Genomic DNA, 24,492 nt, shown 5'->3' on the forward strand with positions numbered 1-24,492 from the left:
TTTATGCAAAGCAGGACAGGAACTTTATTTATTGTGCTGCGTTGGTTAACTTCTTGATATATTTGGGCATCCGTGTCTGCTTCATCTGTGGTGATTGATTTCTGACATTGTTTCTGGTCTCTGTATTCCAATCTACTATGGCTGCTGCTGCTTCTATTGTCCATATCTGCATGTAGTTATTTTAGACCTTTCTCTTTTTCTTTAAAGATTACTTTTGTGTTTCAAAGATAAACTTTCCAAACCATGAAAGATTAACCTCTTGGTCTCCCTCTTGGCATTCTGTTACAGTTGAGGACTCCCATGTTCACACTTGTTCATTGCCATCTGCTGCAGCAAAGGCCCCACTGCTTCCCGCTTCACGTAGTTAATGGGGCTAAGAAATCCACTGTTCCCTTCACTCCGAGGTGTCGTCTGCCCACCTGGGCGACAACCTGTTGTTCTCTATATAGCACCACAGTTCTCAATTTCCTTTTTAGCCATCACGTTTGAGGGACCAAGTGATATGGAGGACCAAGTGGTGCTTACCTTAGAAGTTGGTTCATACTGGTCAGCCCAGGGTGTCGGGGGCTGACTGTGAAACTTTTGTAGATTCACTGCTAATCCTGTGACAGCCCCAGAAGTCCATATAACACACACACAGTTCTAGCAAAAGTAAATCCTCATTACTAGTTGGCCGGATTTTTGATGGGGAGATAGCAAGGCCAAAATGTTTGCTTTTGTAGCTGGTATCTCCCCATTAAACTCTGGCTATTATGATATAATATCCCTACAATGGAGATTAACCATGCAAACCTAAATTTATCATGTCCTTTGCTGCTGGTTATTCCTGATTCCTGGGCCAGCTCTGATGAGATTTACCGCTATGCACAGGTAGTATATCTGAAGAGAAGTGCACCCTTATAGGTCTTTGAGGCCGAAGGGTGTCATGGGACAGTGCAGGCTTCAATAAGGTTTGCAGAGGGGAAAGTGGAGACCAGCTGTGTCTCAGCCCCTGCCCTGTGCAGTCTGCGTTTTCAACAGTTGAGGGTCGGCATCTAGTAAAAGCAAGCCTGGTGTTTTCACACCTGGTATTTCTGCGTGCACAAACAACAAGCAACATGTAGTCCTCCGGCACAGTATTGATACCGCTCCGCAAATTCAGACTAAGGCCCCAAGAGTACTGTTCTGTTTTGAATTTTTTTTACTGATGCAGCACAATTATTCATGATCAAACATCTACCTGAATTTATGTCACTATCACCACAGAATTCTTTGAAACAAAAATTATTACAGGCTTTCAATTAATTTTCCCATGTTCTCCCATTTAACTAGAATTCACACCTCTTATTGCAAGAGGAGAAGATCCATTCAGAACGGACACTCTCCCTGAAGACCTGGGATATGTCACCAAAATTAAGAATGGAATAATTTACGTCTATGCTAATGAAAATGCTGCCAAAAAAGATGAGCCAAAAGACCTACCCTATCCAAATCTAGAGCGTTTTATTGATGACATGAATTTCTTAATTGCCCTGATTGCCCAAGGACCTCTGTAAGTATTTAACATGATCACTGTTTTACTTACATTTGCTTTTATTGCATGAAAGGTACAGAAAATATATTTGCATTTTAAAAAACACAACGAAAATAAAAGAAACAACTAGCACATTTTCTCCAAGCAACTCAAAGGAACACGGGGCATATTATCAGCAATTAGCGATATTTATCGCTAAAGAAGCGTAGCAACATTTTTTTTATCACCAATCATTGCCGGATTGTATCGCAGAGATAATGTGCTATTAGCAACGTTTATTTCCACTGCGATAAAATAACCGGCGATAGCGGCGAAGTGCGTATTCACGCATCATCGCCAATAGGGTCTTAGCCAGAAGATCCACCTCCCATTGGATATAATGGCTAAGAACTGGCCTGGGCAGGTGTTAGTTTTTAGCGATATTTGCGCTTAGCGTGAATTTTTTTATCGCTACGCCTGCCTTGCTAATAGGCGATAGCTAACTGGTTGGGTACGCCCACTTTGCATGTTATTAGCGATAAATATCGCTGACATGCAAAGCGGGCCCTAAACCGCTCGCTATCACCTAAAAGCTGTCGCTAACTAATGTTAGCGACAGCTTGCCAATAGGGCCATGAAATTATCCCCACTTTGCGACCGAAAAACTCAATGTGCACTTCCTATGATGAGGAGTATGCAAAAGATGCCAAGCTCAAGATGTTATGAGTCAAAAAACCCAAATGCTGAAGTGTGAAGTGAAGAAGTGTTGCCTCAGTGAAATGGGAAGTCTCCCGATGCACACTATGCACATTTCCGCACAAGGAATCGCTTCTATGAGGTCCCATGTCTGAATTGATCTTTTTTATCTAGTATTACTCCAGGAAACCTGACATACTCTGAGAATAATCCAGAAACATGCATAACTGCAAGGTCATACACCTTCGGCGTAAATTCCTGTAATTCTTTTCTGAATGAGGCCGCTGAGGAGGAAGATGGACACAAACAAACTGGCAAAAGAATGCACCTGTGAAAATAAACCCGGTCAGAGGCAACAGAATGAAAAAATTATTGTCAACCCAGATATTATGAGGATATAGGTGTCTTTATGACATTATTTGAATAACATTCATTTATAAACAAAAAACACAAGTTCTGTGGAAGGATGAGGTGTGTGTCAATCATAAAGGAGGGGGGGGTGTAGAAGTTTGAAATTGGACTCCCACTGCATGAGAATGTAGTGTGTGGCCTGCCTAATAATATGTAAAGGGAGAAGGAACTGGAGCAAAGCTCTTGGGGTGAAGCGCGGGGGTGGGTGGGGTCCACCCTAAAACATGAAAGCAATAATTAGACACACAAAGATGTGGAAAGTGTATGGTTGTTAAGCGAGAGATAATCCGTTCTTTGGTTCTAGCATTAGAAATAATCAAACTGATGAGACCACTCAGCCTCGGTATGCAGAACGAGAGAGAAAGAACCTTTAAGGGTTTTCCATGATCTAGTTTTTTGGAGTCTTTCTATGCATATAAGTAAACTACAGCGGCACATAAAGGAGTTCACGCGAATAGCAGCTCACACGCCCTCAAAGAAGGGAGGGGTTCAATTGACACCACTAATTTGACATAAAAGTGGAACTTCAGTTTACATAGATACTGGTTTTACAGGTCGTCGATCAAATCGTTAACCGGAAGCTATTATGTGACTTTCAGATGTTACTGGAACTAAGGGCTGACAATAACCTGGTGTTTGAGTCACCAGAGCTTTCAAGTTTCTCGGCTGCACGCGGGAATTGCTCGTTCAGTGAAGAAATTATATTTAGATTTTAGGAACTGTATTCCTGGTTGTACAATAGCTTACAAACCGAACTACTAATCCCAGCATACAAGGGAAAATGTCTTGCGTGGCTTAGCTACTCACGCATGTAGCCGAGTAGTTTGAGAGCTACGGTCATGTTCAAATTCCGCGTAACCACTTTCTGCCTGTAGTTCCAGTAACTTGTGACAGACCGTGCTGTTTACGACTTATAAATACACTGGTGATTAATCAGAAGCCGCCAGGAACACAATGCTGCCGACACTAGGGTAGGACAGGGACAAAATAGGTCCAGCCGAAACAGATAGCTACGAAAGTGCCCCACGTTTGAAAATCGTGGCATTTTTGAACGGGTAAACACACCACTGCATAGGAGTTTTGCACGGTGTGGGGGACTGCATGAATGTATTTGGGCGCTGTAGGTCTGGTAATATCTGGAAAATCACCAGTAAAGCAAGCCTTCGCCAATGCAGAACGGGCACAGAGAGGCAGCCTGCAGTGGCTGAGTGCAAAATGATGCCTCCCCCACCCCCTCCCCCCTGCAGAATGTGAAGAGGCCCGAGGCTCTTGAGTAAAGCATGCCTCGCAGATATGTAATGAGCTTGGGCTGAATAGGATCCCCCCCCCCCCCGAAAGGCTGCAGTGTTTCTGCATGCTAGCCCCTCAATAGCGGTAACATTATTAAAGCCGGTTTATAAGGTAATGGACAAAGTAAATGACTTCAACTAAAAAGGGTGTAAAAAAGGACCGTGTCTTGATTTCGAGTGCTCGATCTGTTTATGAATTATGTGATGCCCCACCTGCTGCCGAGACTGACCCGCTGCCGAGGGAGAGAGGGACACGCGCAAAGAGCCCGGTGAGTTGAGGGAAGGGATGTGTGCGTGTGTGTGTGTGCCCGCGCGCGTGTGTCTGTGTGTGCGCGTGTGTCTGTGTGTGCGCGTGTGTCTGTGTGCGCATGCGTGTGTCTGTGTGTGCGTGTGTCTGTCTGTGTGTGTGTGTGTGTGCGCGTGTGTCTGTGTGTGTGTGCGTGCGCGCGTCCTGATCCATTGTGACTCTGAACAACATGCCGGAATTGGAGCGCGTGTTCACGCGCGAGACCTGATCCGATTCCGGCATGCTGCGTGTGCCCATCTCCTGTCTCCTGGGAGCCGGTGACTATAGGTCTCGCAGGCGAGACAGCGCTTTCGCGCTGTAATCGCCAGGTGCGAGACCTAAAAATGGAGGGAAAATGAAAAGTTACATGTCGCAATCTCATGTGACTGCAGATCTGTCCCTCCAGTCAAATAGACCGCATAAGCTCAGACACCAGAACTACAGCCCATGTTACAGAGACCTTACAGATTCATGTAGGCATTGTATCCATATTGTAACACCAATCGATTGACTTCAGTACATATGAAAAAGTCTTTAAATCTGTATTCTTATGGATAATTTAGATTTTTCACAGCCTGCTGGGCAGAAAATCTGGATTTTATTAAGGACACGGAGGCTAATATTATGCAAATTCTCCTTTATTACCACAGCTCAGTAGCAACAATTGAAGAATACAGAACTTCAATGAACATTCTGAGTAAGAATAAAAGTTCCTTAACAACCATGTCTCATCCTTCTTTGTTCAAAAACTGCGAAGAAAGATCATCTTGAGATAAGCTTGAGGATCATAACTTAGAGATCCAAAATCCAAATCCAAAATCCAGAACGAGGTTATTGTGAAAGAAAAAAGCAAACATCGTAAAATCATGTAAAAGGGAGGGTCTGAAGAAAAGAGGTGGGATAATATTAGCCTCCGTGTCCTTAATAAAATCCAGATTTTCTGCCCAGCAGGCTGTGAAAAATCTAAATTTTATGGCACGACACGGAGGCCATATTATGCAAGTTTAAAGTGCATTAAGAACATTGTCAATCACATTAGAAATTGGTTTAAAATAACATGCTCTAAACATACTATCATTTGACCAATCTGCAGCCCTAAGGATGTCTAGTAACCCTCCTCCTAAACAGAAAGCTTTTGAGGCTGAAGCACCTCTTAAAGATTGAGCACCAAAAATGGAAATGTCCACACCACTTTCATGCATAACATTTTTAACCCACCTGGCTAAAGTTGGAGAAGAGACTCCCTTATGAGGAGATTTATATGAAATTAGTAATTGTGATTCATTCTTTCTTAGATGTTTTGTTCTTTTTTCATACTCCTTCAAACTCTTGACCACACAGAGTCTATCATTCGTCGAGAAAGAGGGATAGAAAATAGAAGAGGACATGGTCTTTGTTCTTTTCTTGAGGTAAAAACAGACTCCTTCGGGTTGAAAGGCCCTACTTGAAATATCTAAGGCTTTAACGTCAGAAGTTCTACGAAAAGATACTAAGCATAATAAGACAGTCATTTTGAAAGAGATGCGCTTAAGAGATAGAGAAGAATTATCTTCCCACGATGATAAAGTTCTAAGAACAAGAGTGACGTCCCACAGTGTGGTATATTTTGGGCCAGGAGGGTTTATAACCCTCATGCTTCTCATTATTTTTTTAGTGAGAAGATTTTGTCCTACCGATATTCCATTAATTAAAGAATGACCGGCTGAGATCGCGGATCTATAAACGTTAACAGTTCTGTAAGACAGACCTGAAGTAAAAAGATCCGAGAGATAATTAATAATATTGACTAGATCAGTTGAAATGGGATCGTAACATCGTTGAATGCACCAGCGAACCCATTTGTTCCATGCCAATCTATAAGCTTTCCTTGTGCCAGAAGCCCATGATTCTGAAATGAGTTTGAAAGCATTTGTCGAAAGTCCAGGGACATTCCATTGTCTCCTGAAATCTTCCATGCCGTCAGAGTTAGAAGGCCCTGCTCTACAAGGGGGTGTGTACGCCCTTCTGGGTCTAGGAGGATTTCCGTGAAGGAAGGAATTAAAATTGGAAAATCTATGCTCATTTCCAGAATGATAGGAGACCACGCTTGGGACCTCCAGAGAGGGGCTATGACGACCATGCTCTGTAACGTCGAGCATGAAGGAGAAGGCGAGGGAGTATTGAAAAGGGGGGAAAAGCATAAGGTGCTAGGTTTGTCCAGTCTTGTAGAAAGGCATCTACCTTGGTCGCCTGAGGGCCTGGCCTCCAACTGAAGAATTGTTTCAGATGGGTGTTTATACGGTCCGCAAATAGGTCTGTTTTCATGGGCCCCATCTTGATTGGATGGATAGAAACACATCTCTGTTCAATCTCCAGTTGCTGGAGTCCCTGAAATTTCTGGAATACCAATCTGCCACTTCGTTTTTCTGTCCAGGAATGTGTTCCGCTATGACTGAAATACCTTTGTTCAAACAATAGTTCCATAGGCCCTTCCCTAGGTCTGTCAGATCTTTCGAGTGAGGGCCGCCCAGTTTGCTGACATAGCGGACTGCGGACACATTGTCCATCCGTAAGGTTACGCAGCATTTCATTGAATCTTGTGTAAAACAACGAACCGCAAATGAGCCTGCCAGTAACTCTAAGCAGTTGATATGCAATTCTTTTTCTTTTTGGGTCCAACGACCCCCTGTTGATAAGTTCCCGCATGTTGCACCCCAGCCTTCTAAACTGGCATCTGATTGTATTATTAAATCTGGTAGATCTCCGAAAATGGCTTTCCCATTCCATGCTTCTAAATTCTTGAGCCACCAAAGTAGCCCGGTTTTCGATTCTTGGTCTAATGAGATTAGTTGGGAGTACGATCCGCTGGATCTCAAGTGTCTCGTTTTCAGTCTCTGTAGAGCTTGATAATGTAGGGGTCCTGGGAATATAGCTTGAATTGTGGATGAAAGAAGGCCCAGGATTTTCGCTAGGTATCTCAGGGGGAAAACCTTCAGAAGAAGAGTTTTTCTCAGGTCTTTTCTGACTTTCCTCACTTTGTCGCTGGGAAGACCGAGTTCTGTCTTGATAGTGTCTACCAGGAAACCTAGGAATTGGGTTTGTTGAGAAGGAACTAAACATGACTTTTTTAGATTTATGACAAAACCCAGGTGTTGTAAAAGGCGTATCGCGAGATCCGTATGAAACGAGGCAGTCTTTTTTGACTGCGCCATTATAAGGATGTCGTCGAGATAAATATTCATCCTCACTCCCCTTTCTCTCAACCAAGTCGCGACGGGACGAAGTACCTTCGTGAAACACCAGGGGGAGGATGAAAGGCCGAAAGGGAGGCTGCAAAATTGATATAGATGGCCTTCCCATGTAAATTGAAGAAACCTTTGATGGGGTTTCCAAATTGGTATCGTTAGGCATGCGTCTTTTAGGTCGAGTCTCGTTAACCAGTCTCCTTTCCTTAATACATCTCTTAAGAGGTGAATTCCCTCCATTTCGAAGTGCTGATAGGCCACCCATTGGTTCAGCTCTTTCAGATTTATCACTGGTCTTTGTTCTTTGTTTTTCTTTTCCACTAGGAATATATTGCTGAGGAAACCTGCAGAAAAGGTCTCGATAATTGCACCTTTTTGTAAGAGTTCTTTAACTTCTTGAGAGACTAACATTTTGTCCTTGGCAGAGAATGTTATCTCCCTTGGCGTTTTTCTCTGAAAGGGAGTGTTTATAAAATCTATTTTGTAACCCTTTACCGTATTGAGTACCCATGGGTCTTTGGTCACTAAATTCCAGTTTCCAGCAAACTGGAGTAGTCTCCCTCCCACCTTTGGAGGGGTATCTGAAGGGTCTGGTAAGGATCTTACCTGAAGAGAAAGAGCGTTGTCTCCTCTCGCCTCTGAAAATTCTTCCTCGAGATCTTTGTCTCTGGGGATAAAATTGTCCAAAGTTGTTGGTGTTATTGGAGTTGAATCTGCCTCCACCGCGACACATGAAGGGTCTTGAGTTTGAGTTTCCTCGGCCGGGAAAACAACCCCGCATTCTCCCAGGCCGAGTAAAAACGCGATCTTGGAATACCCTCTTTATATCTTTTTGAGACTTTTGGATAGAGTTAAATGCTCCAACATATCTGGCCATGTCTTTTATGAATTCCTCCCCAAAGAGAAATCCTTGAGTTGAATGACCCCCATCGTTTTTGGCTAACTCAGTTAGCTTTGGGTCGATTTTGAATAAGACTCCCTTTTTTCTCTCTATTGATAGGGCGGTATTGGCATTACCAATTAGACATATAGCCCTTTGGACCCATTCTCTTAATTCTTTGGGGTCTACTTGTCGGTCTTCCAGGTAAGCTGTTTCTGCCATTTCAAATTTTTTTGTTATAGGGCCAATTGAGTCTAGTAGGCGGTCTTGGCAGGACCTAAGGCCTTTATCTAATCCCTTCCTAGGGTCTCCAGAGGTCTTTGAGATGAAAGCCACCACTTTGGGGTCGAGTTCAGGGGTTGATGTTATTTTATTAGGTAGGGAGGGTCTGGGGCACTCTGAGTGGAGTCTTGCCCTCACCTCTTGAGGGATCTCCCTTCGAAGCCAGAATGAGAGGTAATCACCCACATGTTGGGAAGGCGTCCACTCAGGCGATAGAGGGTGCTTAATTAAAAGTGGGTCGAACATAGGGTCTCCAAAAGGGTCTAATAAGGCCATATTTTTCTCTGGGACCTTAGGTGTCCCGTCTGAGCCCCCTGTTCCCCTCTTCTCTGAATTATCTTCATCAGTATTAAATTCGGATAAACAGGATAGATCTATTTCTGGTTCCGAACTATCGTCGGTATCAATGTTAATAGGGGGGTCTGGGCCTTCATCTTGCCCGAATGGGGTGCCCGAGGCACCATTTTGGTCACCACCACGAGGGCGTGAAGGGATGGAGGTGATCTTTGTTTTTTTTAGAACGTTGCGTTCTTTACCTACAAGTGCCCTTTTTTTGGGAGCCTTAACTGCTCCTGATTGAGCACCGCTAGTCGAGGGGTGCTGAGAAGCCATGGCTTCAAATCTCTTATTGATATTCTCGTCAATGGAGTTGAGTACTCTTTCCAAGGCCTTATTCACAAATTTTTATAAATGGCCCTCGATGTTTTGAGGAGGTTCTGACATTTTAAGGCCTTACCGTAAGTTTGGGATAATGACTAATATTATATTCCCTTCTTTTCTTTAAAGTATTGATTTAAATTGTTCTGTCTACCGAATGACAAGGCAATACTAGCTCAAATACTGGTTGGTTTTGATCCAACTGCCGTTACGAACGGGATACTAGCGTTATCCCGATCTCACAAGATGGAGGTCTCATTATAATGGGTGAGCCGATGCCAATTCGACAAATTGGCTGCTACGCACGCAAAACGCGTATGTGGGCCGTTTCTTACAGCAATTCCTCAAATCCGGCCCCTTCCGGATCGGTTACCGGAGGGTCGGAAGATTTTCTCCCAACGCGAGGTGCAACGTGATGCGGGTATGCGGGGCATAGCGGGGAATCGTTATGTAGCCGTGTCCTAACCGGGGTAGGGGCAACAGGGATTGTTTAAACGCGATGCGCGCGCTTAAAAGTATACAAGCGGTCAAACCGGTCCGAAATAGAACCGGAGGCAAGCATTTCTAAGGGAGAGAAAAAACGGGTATTATTAAAGCACAACGAGTAAAAAAGAGTAACATAAGATATAGGCACATAAAAGGGAATTCAGTTCAGTTTAGATATAAACATGAAACTAGGTTGATATTCACAACAATAGCCTAATTTAAAGATTTGAGGGAGGATCCCTCTTAGAGACAGTCTACAACTCGATAAACATATAGTTAAATTGCCATATAGAGAGCAAAAGATAAATAAATCACGAGGATAAAGTAGAGCTACTTATCTTTCTGACCAGTAGCAACAAAGAAGGAGGAGACATGGTTGTTAAGGAACTTTTATTCTTACTCAGAATGTTCATTGAAGTTCTGTATTCTTCAATTGTTGCTACTGAGCTGTGGTAATAAAGGAAAATTTGCTTAATATTAGCCTCCGTGTCGTGCCATAAAATTAGATCTTACTACACAAATCAAGACATAGCAGCCATAGCAACAAGTGTCCACTGAGCCCAAGGAAATGGCTTACGCAATGTGTAACAGAATGGGTAATTAGCTGTGCATGGTGTCAGCTCAGTGCAAGTAATAGGTCCACTATTGTCTCCTTATTGGAAACCAATTATCCAATTGTAGCACTTGACTCTATCAGAGTAGCAAAGCAAAGCGGTTTACAGCCTACTCAGGGAAGATGGTGTGGGTTGGAAATATCTATCCACTGGCAAGCAACAGCAACACTCAGCAAATGATTATCCAGTAAGTGCCTTTTCTTTGAAAAAGGGGAAGTACATTTATTATGCACGGACAGTACTAAATACTATGCGTTAATTACAATGTACAATGTATACATCAGGCACATGGCAATACCTTTGATGATATACTCAAAGCATATTTGACCACTAGTGAATCGTGACTGCAGTAATCACAACCCCCCCCCCCCCACCTATACCAGATGCAGCATCACAATATGTGGTAGAGTCCTTTTAAATAAAGGATGACTATTGACTTTTGTCACTTTGTCATCTAATTAATATATAAGGCAGGCGTATTGGCTTTGTCAAGAGGTCACCAAAAATAAAACATAAAGCAGATGTTGAGTTAAGATTACTATTACAACTAATAAAGTCAATAATCATCTGTAAACACATTCATCATTAATATAACTTGTTAGACATTCGATATCTAGTTGGCAAAGTTATGCACCCTGTCCAAGCAGAGCCACACTTTTTATCAGGGTAAGCTAAGTATGCACAGTCAGGCTTATCTAAAGAGGCAATGTGAAAGGTATTTGTGCAATACACTCACACAGTAACACAATGAATCCGTCACAGAAAGAATCCACTCAGATTTATAAAAATACATTGTTATATTCTGAACCAAACAAGAACAAAACAACAAAAATCCAATAAATAGAAGTTGAGATATTGAATTTTAAAAGAATCAATGCTGTAAAAACGCTTAGAAGCAAGTGGTGCTAAAAGGCTACTTTAGGTTGCGCTGGACCACGGCAAAGTTAAAGTTTTGGCCGACCACAATGGAGTGCCAGCCAGCTACAGGACCCAAGCAGGCCCCGGTGAACAAAGTACCTTTCCTGGTCGCAGGCAACGAGATGCCTCAATCTTCTCCATACAGTTTTGAAGATGTGTGCCGGAATTGAGAGGCACTGAACGATATGACGGATTCTGCCATGCAGTCAAGGGGAGGCAGTGATCTCACCTAGATGCAGTGGTGGCGATACGCAGTCCGATGCGTTGATCTTGTGAGGCAAAGCACTTGTTAGAAGGTGATGTCATGATTTTACTCCCTCAACCGGGTCGATGTGCCGGTTCTGCTACAAGCAGACAGGCGATGCGTCGAAATCCGCAAGTATATGGCCCACATCCAGAGAGCCTGGCACAGGAGCACAGGTAGATACTTTGATTTCCCTGGCTCAATAGCAACAGGAGGCAAGCCAACAAGCCCTTGGAGACACGGCAAAGTCCAGCTCTCCTCCAACTGAGTCAGAGAGCAGCAGGCAGCAGGGCAACACAGGAGAAAAGCAGGCCTCCAAGTCTGCAGTCCAAAGATGAGTCCTTTAAACAGAAAAATATATGTATATGTCCTACCTTTTACTTACATAGTACCCTGCCCTTAGGACTACCTAAGGCCTACCTTATAGGGGACATATATGTAATGAAAGGGGAGTTTAAGCTTGGCAATTAGTTTTAAATGCTCAGTCGAAGTGGCAGTATACCGCACACCCAGGCACTGTAGTGGCAGGCCTGCAACAGGTTTGAAAGGCTACTTGTGTGGATGACCTAATCAATGCTGCAAGCCCACCAATAGTATTTAACTTACAGGCCCTCGGTATATGGTATACTACCTTACAAGGGACTTACAAGTAAAATAAATAGGTCAATCAGTTACATCAATTACACACATGTTTGGGGGAGCAGCACATGCACTTTAGCACTGATTAGCAGTGTTAAAGTGCTCGGAGTTCTAAGGCCCACAAAAAGATTCAGCAAAACGTGAAGGCAAAAAGCAAAAAGATCGGGGAAGATCACCCTGAGGCTGGCAGGTCTAACAGCTGTTGCAATTTTCATCAATAATCATTAGCAATTAAATATTCTAAACAATGCATTACAATAAACATTCCCATACACGTGTTACAGTATTTCCTAATAGCCTTTGGACCATATAATCCAGCCACACTATAAGTTCCTACATCCCCAAGCTATAAAGCAAAAGATGCACTGATTGCAAAGCCGTGATTGCTTTTAAGCACCTTTCCTTAGTGTTATAATTGTAATATCCCTTGAAACCTAGGGAATATTTCTGAACATCAATACAGTGCAGGGCTGCTGTAACTTCTCAGCAGCTCACAACACTTTTACATCGTGTTGATGGTTCCCCCTGTCCTTCCTTAGGGCATCGCAATGAAGGAGAATATAATAATTGGCCACTTTCATGTCATAATGTGGCACTCCAGTCAGCAGAAAAATCAATTTCATAGGATCAGGTTGACTCGCTCCCTATCTTCCATCCACTACCTTGCCACTCTTGACCTTTGGTTCTTTTAGGTTTTAAATCATGGGTGATGGTAGGAAGGTGGGGGACAACACATGCAGCTCTACGCAGGCAAATGCATGTACCTTGGGTACGGCACGCTGAAGTCAGCATTTCTGTGGCTCTTGCCATGAGGGGTGCAGCTTGTGTGGCTGGGACTCCCTTGTGCTGGGTCTCCGGGATGGGGCCCTCCATTGCGGCACGTCCCTCATCATGCATTGGGTCCCAGGGGATGGGCTCCCCAGAGCTCACGTGAATATGGGGAGGCGTGCTCCATGGACGTCTCTGTCTCCAAGAGTCATTAAAACACTATTACGCCAACCGCAGGGCCCTGGCTCACCACAGGGAATTAAACAGAAGGTCATTTTTATTTTGGTGTGTTAATATGGCCAGTTTTTAAAAGGTTCATAATTGTGCCCTGTTGGGCCAATTTCATTCATTTTTGGCTCCTGGAGCATTATCAGGAGGTCTCCTGGCTCCAAAGTGCACACTGCTTGGAGAGATGGTCTTACTGGCTCCCTGTGCCAGTTCTCTCTCCTGGCTCTTTGTGCTCCTCTCCCGTTGGTGGGGGCATCTTGCGTAGCTCCTCCAATACCAACCAGCACAGCACCCTCCCGTCTATGTTCCGAAGCCCCAGGGCTGTCTTGTATGTCACTCAGGGTGGCGGTGAAGTCTATAACTTCCCTAACCTGTCCTCAGGGAGCATTAAAGGGTAGCGCCAATCACTCTCCAGAGACCCACCTCATCCTGGAGGCCAGCTGGAGACCAAGTCCTTACCAGGGCATAAGTATGCATCTCCAAGTCGTCCATGATGCTGCTGTGGTAACCTTCCAAGTCTAGGGACTTTTTACCTATCTCTGTCTGTCTACAGGGGTTTATAGGAGTGGGTGGAAAGTTCTAGGTGCTAGGCACCCCTGTCAATCCAAGTATGTAACATTATCTCTCTAACCATGTCCCAACTTTCCAGCACAGCATTCTAGGACAATCCAATATGGCAGAACCCTTCTTCCCCTGTGCAGAGCTCCTTTGGCCACCCAGAGGTGTGGCCATGGAAATGAGCAGCCCCTCCTCTGTGAGCACTCTATACCAGTTCTGGGGCAGCTCCCCCTCCACTGAGATTGGAACCTGTCTAAGAAGACAAAAGTGGAGGCAGGCCCAGGTGTTCACTACATCAGTCTGTGATAGAGAAGGCTGACAGTTGATGGTTGAATGCTTAGTGAAAGATCTGCAGTGGCTTTATGCAGAAAAACGTAACTCTTTTAAAGTACTTGTTGCTGGGATGCCTGTTGGGTCAGAACTATTGGCACCTAATGCTTGGCTCCGCGACATGCAGAAGAGATGGTATTCAGTGCACAGCGGTGATAGGGCATGAAAAACTGATATCAATGAAAACAGCTGTGATAAATGGGCATGCAAAACTAGGAGTACTGAACGCATAAATGATAGTACTGAATACATAGTTGTGCTACATAAGCATGCAGAACTAACAGTGCTGAATAAATGGCTGTGGTGCATGGACATGGAGAACGTGTGTTTCTAAAAGTAGAAATGATGAAATACATGCTATTTCAGAACTGATCGTACTGTATGCATGTCTCGAATACCTGGACATTCAGAAAATAATGCACAGCTATGATATGGCTGTGCAGAACGGACAGTACTAAATGCACGGCTGTAATACATGGGTTTGTGGAATTTCTGGTACTGATTGCACTGCTGTAATACACATGCTTGCAGAACGAATAGTGCTGAATACACTGTTGTGATTCTTGGGCTTCTAGAGCTCATAGCACTAAATATAGGTCTGTCAAACATGGTTGTGCCGAACTGTAAGTACAGAATGCACTGCTGATGTAGCATTCCACAAGCTTGTATTTCCATTACCATAAGAGACATAACTTAACCAAGAGCAAAAACAGGTTTTGCAATTCAGATTTATACAATGTTAAGGGAAGTTGGATGTGTCACTATGTCTGATTGTACAAAAATAAGTTCTCTTGTTGTTTATCCGCTAATTCTTTCCACCCCCCCTTACCACTCACAGGACATTGTTGATTTCAGTCCTCTGGGCCTCAAATGTGTCCTGCAGCATCGTCCTTAGTATGACTGGTACTCTGTGCAGTGTTTTTGCTTTTACCAAATCCTTGATCTGGACTAATGTGGTTTTCTCTCAGGCGTTCTTTTCAGAAACATTATTAGAATATTGACTAGGAGCTCTACCCCCTCAACTCCAGTTTGCAGTCTTTTGATTCTACAGCAATTTGAGTGCCATTCGATAATGTATACACATAAACTTTAAGTTTGGAAGCAATCTAAGACCACACCGTAATCCTTTGCCCCATGAAATGTCTACACTATTGAAAAAAATCTGCCAGGATTTATGACCCAAAAAGTTTCGGATTAGCCAAGTGTATAGCTTTGTGGCCATGTGGGTTGGTACCAGGATGACTATTAAACTTTCAGTGGTGGCTAACTAGGGGATAGCTGAAACTCCTCTGGCTTCAGCATTGAAGAACACTGGTCCTCTTTGTAGCAAAAATCTTGTATCTGTTTACAGTGACGCAGAAGACACAAATCTGGTCTACGAAAATAAATCTCCTGGTGTAGAATTCAAGTGACTATCCTCAAAAGGCATCCTGGTGTACAAAGCTTCGTGGAGAAGCTTCTTTAAAGAGAACTCAAAAACAGACCTTAAATATGAACTACTCTGTGGAGCACGAGACCTGGTTAACAGCTACGAGGGGGACAATAGTGCGAACCATGCCCAGTACTCAGATGAAATCTTCTATGTTGTTGCACAATGTTCCCCTTCAGTAAAGATTTAGTCGCAGAAGAGTTCATCTTCCATAAAGACAGTTGAAGTGATATCAAGGCCTGTCTTTACTTTGAAACTGTCTACCTGAACAAGTTGCTCTTAATCATTTTATTACATGTACTTGGAATTTCGAGGTTTCATCAGCTATCAAGAAATTAACTGGAAGAATTTCAGAGGTACTGGCAAAGGCCAATAGTGACTTTCCAGAAATCATAATTTTTTACTACCAGAAGGGTTGACTCTCCCAACGAGTAAAGATAAAGAACAGCAATGACCATAGTCAGATCAAGTGAGATCTATTTGCTTAGGAAACTTTTTGAAGTTATTTGTACTGTCTACGCCTTTACGTAAGATCATTGAGAGCATGAACAGCGCATAAATAAAATATTTGTTCCCTCCAGTAGATCTTTTCTGAACCCTCTGTAATTTTCTAATGAAGTACCCAAGTAAAATGGCGCATAAGAGGAGGGTTTTGATAGCTTGTAATGTCATAAGGTTACTTGAGGTGTGTGTATGTCTTCTGTGGTTCTCCACTGCCACTAAAAGATTGTTATGCCAAATGTATAAAAGTCCAGAAAATAAGTACTGGAGAACCATTGTCCCAGGGAAACACCCTCTTCTTGTGCACTCTTAAATGGTGTACTAATCTGATTAGATGAGTATGCTGTGTTTGAAAGAATTGTTGACTAGAGGGGCAAGTTCTTGTTTGCATCATAGCCTTATTGACTATTTCCCCTTACGTATTTGTGCTTATTGTTTTATCTCGAACTTACAAGTAACCATGTTGCCATGCTCTAATAACTGTGTAACCTTTGTAACGATGTAACCTGTAAATATGATCTGATGCTCATGTAAAGCGCTCTGATACCTTCGGGTCTACCCAGCGCTATATAAAACCTTTCATATACAGTAAAAATATATACATGTTTAACATTAACTTTGACATGTCCTACTTGATGTTCATTTGCACTTTGTGTGGCGATGATGCCATGTCCTACTTATACATACCATGCACTCTGCCTTTATGGCAATAAGGCCTACTTAGGGATGACTTATTAATATTTCAAAGGAAGGTTTAGGCTTGTCAAAAACGGGTTATTTTGGCAGATCGAATTTATAGCTCCCACACGTAGGTTACCTGCGTTCAGCCACTAGACTACGCACAACAATCATCTCTCATGTGCAGCATACACACATGCGCACTTGCATGTGCACAGGTGTTCTCAAATACAAGCCCAGTGCCCCTTACACTAGCTACATTGCAGCAGCCTTATCTTAAAATGCTTAGTCCAATTAACATTAAATTACAGTGAGTGAGACTCAGGTAGTGAGACCCACCGACGGGAACGGTCAAATAATCAGATTCATCAAAAGCCAAAAATCCTGATGGACTAAATGGGAAGAACACATTTATAACAAAATGCTTGTCCACATCTGTCCACCAATTATGATTTCAAATGCATCTTTTAATTTATAATATAGAATATGATGTAAATGCATACATTTTCCCCTCAAACATTTGCGTGATACTTACTAACAAAATGCCGAGCTTGTTACATAAAGCAGTTAGACTTACCTTAGAGGTAATGTGTTAAGTATATATGCAGGACACAAATAGCAATAAAGTGACAACATAACACATGAAAAATCCTACACCAATTTAGTAAAATAGAGTACATTTTAATACATTATTTGACACTAAAAGGACAAAACTACAATCAATAGATCCAAAGTTATGAATCTTTTAAATGTTTAGTAAAAACTAGCGCCTAAAAAACCAAAGAACCAACCGCGGACATCTAGTCGCGCAAGACCGGGTCAAAATCGAAAAATATGGCCTACTGCAATGGAGAGTGGGTCGTTTACAAGAAGTGGATTAGGCCCGATCGGCACATATCTTTGGAGTTCAGAGCAAGTTGAGCGGGGAAAGGCTGCAGGCAATGTCAGGGGACGGAGCATTGTTGTCATGGAGCCTCTGGATGAAGTTGGTGTGATCATTTCTACATTCAGGCTTAGGGCCTGATTATGATGCCGGCGGTTGGACCATCTGAAAGTATATACCCAGGCCTACAGTTATAAGGACAACCAAGGCTATTTAAACAACAAACTTTAAAATAAAAAAAAATAAAAATAAATAAAAAAAAGGGGTAAACACACAAAACAAGTTTTTTCAGATCTTTAAGAATTTAATTCTAGTGGTAAAAAATTGATAAATGACATATAACAAAACAGATATATTGGATACAGTTAGTACATTGTTTTCATTAATACATTTCATAAAAACGACATTTGTTCTGATCAAAGTGCAGGTTTACGGATAAAGTCTTCCCAGAAATTGTTGGGGGGCTGTTTATTTCAACGCGTTTCGACACGTGGTTGTGTCTTCATCAGGAAAATATTTATACTGCCAATTTTCTAGACTATCTTTTTCCGCTTTTAAACAGTTTCAGAACGGTGAGGGCGAAGAGTGAGGCACCTTTCTTTGCCTTTGTAGTCAAGTTTGGTATGTGAAACCTGGGTATGGCGGTTTCACTGCATACATCCCACTCTCCTGTTCGGACAATTAAGACACACTATGCTCTTTAAAAACAAGTATTCTTATCTGAATTATTTTGCCAGCATTATGAATCCTTAGCGTTATAGATCCTGGATATTTAAACAGATAAAAGCGCCAGCATGGGACGTCATGTATGAGTAAAAATCGTCTTTTTTGAATAGCAGCAATTCTTTTTCTTACTTGGAGGGATTTGATTAATCCTGTCTGTTCAAGTACACGAGCAGATAGACGAATAAAACAGGGTTTTCATATTCTATTATCTTCAAATTCTTCTAGGAGCTCCTGACAGTTAACCGTATTTTTATAAGCGTGGATATTTTCAACGGTTTTGGATAATGGTGGACTTCTCTCTCACAACGCCTCTCCTGGTGCAGAAAAATATGGCCAACTGCAATGGAGAGTGGGTCGTTTACAAGAAGTGGATTAGGCCCGATCGGCACATATCTTTGGAGTTCAGAGCAAGTTGAGCGGGGAAAGGCTGCAGGCAATGTCAGGGGACGGAGCATTGTTGTCATGGAGCCTCTGGATGAAGTTGGTGTGATCATTTCTACATTCAGACTTAGGGCCTGATTATGATGCCGGCGGTTGGACCATCGACATCCCGTCGGTGGAGGTTCGACTGCTGATAGCTTGTCGGTCCGACCGCTGCATTAGGACCCTGGCAGTCAGACTGAAAGTTGTTCGACACAACTCCGCCGCCACCGCCAGGGTACTGGATCCCGACGGTGGTGTCAGGGCAAGTGAATGGCGACTGTGACGACGCAGGCACCACCATCGGATTATGACATCCCTTTCCGACATCCTTTACATGGCTGCGACCCCGCTATGTAAAGGATGTCGGATACGAAAGAGGGGCCCCCGAACAGGGTACCTGGTGATTTTGCCCAGGGGGGGCAGTACATGGGGCTACATCACCAAATGCGATGCAGTGTGCGGAACGACATTCGTTTTATTTATTTATATGTTTACTTACCTGTTAAAGTCCGTAATCCATACATTACAACCCCCCACCCTGCCCCTCCCCCACCCTACGTCACCTCCCTGCAGTTACACCTACCACCGGCCATGGCTGCTCTACCTCAAAGATTCCGGGCATGTCCACTGCTTGTACTATGTAATGTAATGGTTAGGGACTGGAAAAGTGTTTGCAGGAACAAAAGTAAGACATGACACTTGCATGAACACAAGAAGGTTGAAGCATTGCTGTTTTAAAAATGTTTGGGGCCAAACGCAAGACATAAGTGGGGTTCCCTGATTCAAATGTTTGCATTTGCTTGTTTGAATGAGTCACTTATAATTCAACCCCTCCGGTGGCCACACAATATTGAACTATACATTACAATTTAAAAAACAGGGACATGCAGAAAGCTAGAGCTGCCCACAATCCTCCAGCAAGTTAATACTTGAATAACCATTAATAAATTATTGCTTTTTCCACTTGAATCTACTTTTGGTCTTACAACATTTCATGTTGAATTCAGTGTCTAAAGACATTGTCCCTCCCATTGTAGGAAACACCAGGTATGTATGATTTTGGGGTTGTTTAGTGGACTAGAGCTTACAATTAATATGGGGCCTATGTACATAGACCCTGATGTATTTTAATTGCTTCATGCTCTTAATCACAAGTAAATAACTGGTATTATCACTGTAGCAGTGAAAAACTCAATATTGGAGTGAAATCTGGTACATTTCTCTATTATTCTGTTCTAACTCTTTGTCCCTCCCATCCTCTTGTAGTGTACACTTATTTGGTGAGACAGTGGTTACCACTCAGTAGAAGAAATGGGAGAGATCAGGAGAAAGGAAGCGAGAGAAGTAAAACGAATGGTACAGCTAGAGAGGTTAGTGAGAGAGTGAAACGAGATAAAGACAGATATGAGGTAAAGAGATAGGTGAGGTACGCAGAGACAAGGTAGAAGGTGAAGTTGGTAGAGACATAAGGTAAAGGGAGAAAAGTGAAGTAGCTAGTAAAATGAGGTAAGGAGTGATGGAGAAGTAGAGGGCTAGCTACGGTTATGGAGTGAGGTAGAGAGAGCTAGAGAAAGTGAGAAAAAATGTAGACAGTGGTGGGGTATGCACAGTGATAAGGTAAGGGGGCAAGACATAAAGACATGAGGTGGTGAGAAAAATACAGCAAGATGCAAGGTAGACAGCACCTATGTATATAGAAGGGTAAAATGAGGAATAAGGTACAGAAAGCCATTTTAGCTAAAGAGAGGTACAAGGCAGACAAGAAGATAGAGAGAGGAGGCGAAAGGTCTGAAGAAAGATGGCTCATAAAAAAGAACCATGTTGAGAGTTGATATACAGATGGGCAGGTACTTTGAGATGTGGAGAAAGAGGTCAAGCAAAAGGGCTAAGGTAGAAGAGGCAAGGTGAAGTATGTAGACAAGCATGAAAAAGAAAGATAGATGATAAATAGAAAGGTGATACTGAGCTTTGACACAGAAAGTCAGCGGTAGAAGTGGATACAAAAATGGTGGCCAAGGACAAGACAGGGATTAGTGATTGATGAGGTTTAGAGAAGAAATACAATGAGAAAGAGAGGAATGAGAAAGAGGTGAAGAAGAAAAAAAAAGGTGACATAGAAAGAGAGGTGACATGTAGAGAGTGAGGCAATGGAACAATGTTGATATCAATGATATTTTGGTGCTGTAGATACTATTGCACTGAACATGACAATTAGGCAATGTGAACAATAGCATCCTGACACTGGCTGCAGATGGATACATCTGCTGCAAGATACTGACTCTGTAAGACCAGAAATCGGAGTGTACCCACCAAGGTGAGTAGCAAACCTGGTACCAAGAATAGATGTTTGGTGCAGAAATCCTTCCAAGCCCAAAGAACTGCACTGGCCTACTTGATCTTCAGTGATAACTTCTGATCATTCATCTGCCATCTTGATGCAAAAATGGAATAGTCGTGTGGCTACTTAATAGCAGGTGCCAAATCACTGAATATTTGAGTAGTACTTTTATATGGATTTTATTGACCTTTCCTATTTATTATGTGAGCAGTGTGTAGCTTAAATAGTAATGGTATTTTCTTTTTTACACTCTCGCAACATCTCCTTAACCTATTGTAATTACATTTATAAAGCGCTTACTACCCCTGATGAGGCGTCGATGCGCTTTTTCGGCGAGTAGCACGCTACTCAGGGACCCATAGAGGATTAGTGTTGAATTAGTATAGTGAAACATGCAAGTACATTTTAAGTGGTGGGTAGGTTAGTCAGTTAATTGGATTTGGAATGATAGCAGAAGGATAGAGGAGGACTATCCAGGAAGCCTACAAAGGATTAGTGGTGAATTAATATGGTGAAATATGAAGTAATTTCAGTGGTGGATATTAGTCAGTTACTTGGGGTGAGAAGGATAGTGGAGGGATAAAAGGGGAAGAAAGATTTGCATGCATATAGCACTTGTTACCCCTGATGAGTGCTGAAGCGCTTTTCTGGCGAGTAGCACGCAATTCCGGAACCCATAAAGGATTACTGTTGAAAATTAGTATAGTAAAAAATATGAAGTAATTTGAGTAGTGGATATGTTATTCAGTTATTTGGATAGTATATTAGTATAGTTTATTACGGAATTTGAGAAGTGAACATGTTAGTCTTAATTTCGATTGAAAAGGATAGTGGAGGGATAAAAGAGTGAAGGATTATTTTTTTTTAGGTCTTAGCAGTAGGAGGAGGCTTTTGGATGAGTAAAAATGAGTTTTGGAGGGGTGGACTCAGAGGGAAGAGTTTAGAAAGGTTTGTTTTAGGGAATTGGTATAGTAAAAGAGGTGTCAGATGATGCAAGGAGGGGTAGAGTAGGAGAGAGTCTAGAAAGAGTTATTTTGGCAATCATAGTAGTGGTATGGGGTTTGGGATAAATGAGAGAGTGGATGTAGAGGATATATTGATGGATGTATAGGACAAGAGATAGGGTAGTGCATTGGAAGGAGTAGTAGAAGAAGTTTGAGATGAGTCAGAAGGTTGGGCTAGAAGATATATTGAGCGAAGTATAGGCTGAGGAATAGGGTAGTGCATTGGAAATGCTAAATTAGAAGAAAGTGATAAATATATAGATCCATAATTACATTGAAAGTATATAGATACATAAAGGAGGTAAGTATATGTTGATTAAATATATTGATAGAGGCACAGGATGAGAAATAGGGTAGTGCATTGGATATGCTTTTTCAGGAGCAAAGTAACAGACACACAGATCCAAGTACATGGAAGGTACATAGATGCGCAATGGAAGTATGTACATGTAGACCAAAGATGATTTTTATTTTTTAATTTTTTTTTTCTCTCAACAACATAATTATTTTGCATGTTTACACAAAGTAATACACAAAGATAGGTACATATCTATAGTGAAAAATGCTTGTATACAGAGGGATATGCTGTATATTTCTGTTTGCATATGGTACTTATGTGGGGAAGAGACAAATCTTGAGTCGTTTTCTGAAGATAAGGCGGTTGTCGGTGGACCTTATGTAGGGGGGGGTAAAGAGTTCCATAGTTTGGCTGCTTGAACAGAGAAGGATGTGCCACACATGGTTTTTTTCTTGTATGGTGGGATTTTGAGGCGAGATGCTCCTTTAGAGCTACCTATGTGGTAAGGAGGCTCATAGTCAGCCTCAAACATATCCAATCCTGGGTGCCACCAAACTACCTGATGCTAAGCCCCATGAAGGCTGAATTCCTCCTGTTTGCCAACAATTCCAAACAGTCTCTCATCAGTCAAGATTTGTGAGTTGAACCTACATACAAAACAGACCAAACCCTTCCTATTTACCTTTGAATCAAACTTCTTACTAATAGAACATTTTGCTAAGAAGACCAAAACAGACTGGATGCAACTCTCTCACCTGAAAAATGTAAAGTCTTTTCTCCCAGGAGAAGACTGTCCCCCACCTCCACCCCGCCAGGTGGAGGCAATGTCCTCCTCAATGGCATCACAGAGACCACCTTTGCTCCCCTAAAAGGCATCCTTCACATTGCAGCATATCTTGTTAAGGGACCTAAGAAATCTGACCACATCACCCTTGCATTAAAAGATCTAAAGTGGCTGCCCCTGCAAGTCCTTATGATCTTTGTAATCAGCTGTGTCACTTATAAGGCACTACACCAAGACCTCTGTTTACCTAGCTAACAAATTAGCAATATCCGGAGGGCAACACCGGAAGACGAATTCAGACATAGCCAGATTAGAGACTAAATATAGAGGAAGGAAAAAATAGGAAAAAAAGCCTTCTCAGCCTCGGATCTGGAATACTATTCCCTTTGACATCAGAAGAGTAGCAGCCCTCTTACAATTCAGGAAGAAACTAAAAACTCCTCTCTTCAAGAAACATTACCTCACATAGGCTGACTTCTCACCTCCTCCCCTAGTTTGTTGTGCATCTTTCTTCTGTCCCCTGCCCCCCTGTTCATACCCACTGAAACTTTGCCCCTGTACAGTGCTCCATTTATGACAAACTGTGGGCCTAATTTATGAGGCCCCTTGCGCCATCGGAACTTCACTTTTTGTGACGTTCCGTGGCGCAGAAGCCTGCGCGATATTTACCAGGCAGCACTAAGCCACTTTTTTTGGCTTAATGCCGCCTGATAAATACCAGTCCCTTTAACGCAGTGTTCTGTGTTAAAGGGGCGTGCAATGGGTGTTGCTGGGGCATTCCCAGCACCATCCATGGCCTTTTGACACTGCCCCAGATTTACGAGAAATAGTAAATCGGAAGCAGTGCCAAAAGCTTACGCCTCCCCAGGGGAGGTGTAGGGGAGGTGCAACAGGGAGAATATCTTTATTTCTCCTAGTTTTTCCTTTTTCTATATGTGCTGCATCACACATAGAAAGAGGAAAAGCCTCTTGTGATTATTTTTGTACACAAAGGTTTCCCTTCCCGTACAAAAATAATCATCCCCGCAACGCAGGCACCCTTGCACAATTGTGCGCTGGCTCAGGGGAAAAGGACAGGAATGCACCGCATTTTATAGATACTGCGCATTCCTACCCTTTTCTTTTGTCGTGGGGAAGCGCAGCAGGAAAGCCTGCTGTGCTTCCCTATGCCAAAAAAAAACGAAACATACATACATGTGATGCTAACTGGCACAGAAGCAATGGTCAATAATCAATTGAGAAAGGATCACTTGTCCTGCACAACCTTAGGCATATTGCAGGAGCGGGGGTGCGTCCCAAATTAAAAGACCCTCATTCACGTGATGGGTATGATGGTGTTTTAGCGGTGTATCTTGGTTCTCCGCTTTCTAATCACGTGTGTGCATAATCATCAGGTCGATGAGGTTATGCAACCTCCACCAGGAGG

At 42.7% G+C, this 24,492-nt stretch overlaps 1 protein-coding gene across 1 annotated transcript in view; it reads left to right on the forward strand.

Annotated features, from left to right (window-relative positions):
• The window catches only part of LOC144755449 (AMP deaminase 1-like), a 378,874-nt gene that overhangs the window by 104,885 nt on the left and 249,497 nt on the right, over positions 1-24,492 (forward strand). The window contains exon 5 of the mRNA XM_078644387.1: positions 1,312-1,531. Coding sequence (XP_078500513.1) covers positions 1,312-1,531 — 220 coding nt within the window. The remainder of the gene's footprint in view (positions 1-1,311; positions 1,532-24,492) is intronic.

Source organism: Lissotriton helveticus, chromosome 5_1 (assembly GCF_964261635.1).
Source record: "Lissotriton helveticus chromosome 5_1, aLisHel1.1, whole genome shotgun sequence".
Taxonomy (NCBI): Eukaryota; Metazoa; Chordata; class Amphibia; order Caudata; family Salamandridae; genus Lissotriton; species Lissotriton helveticus.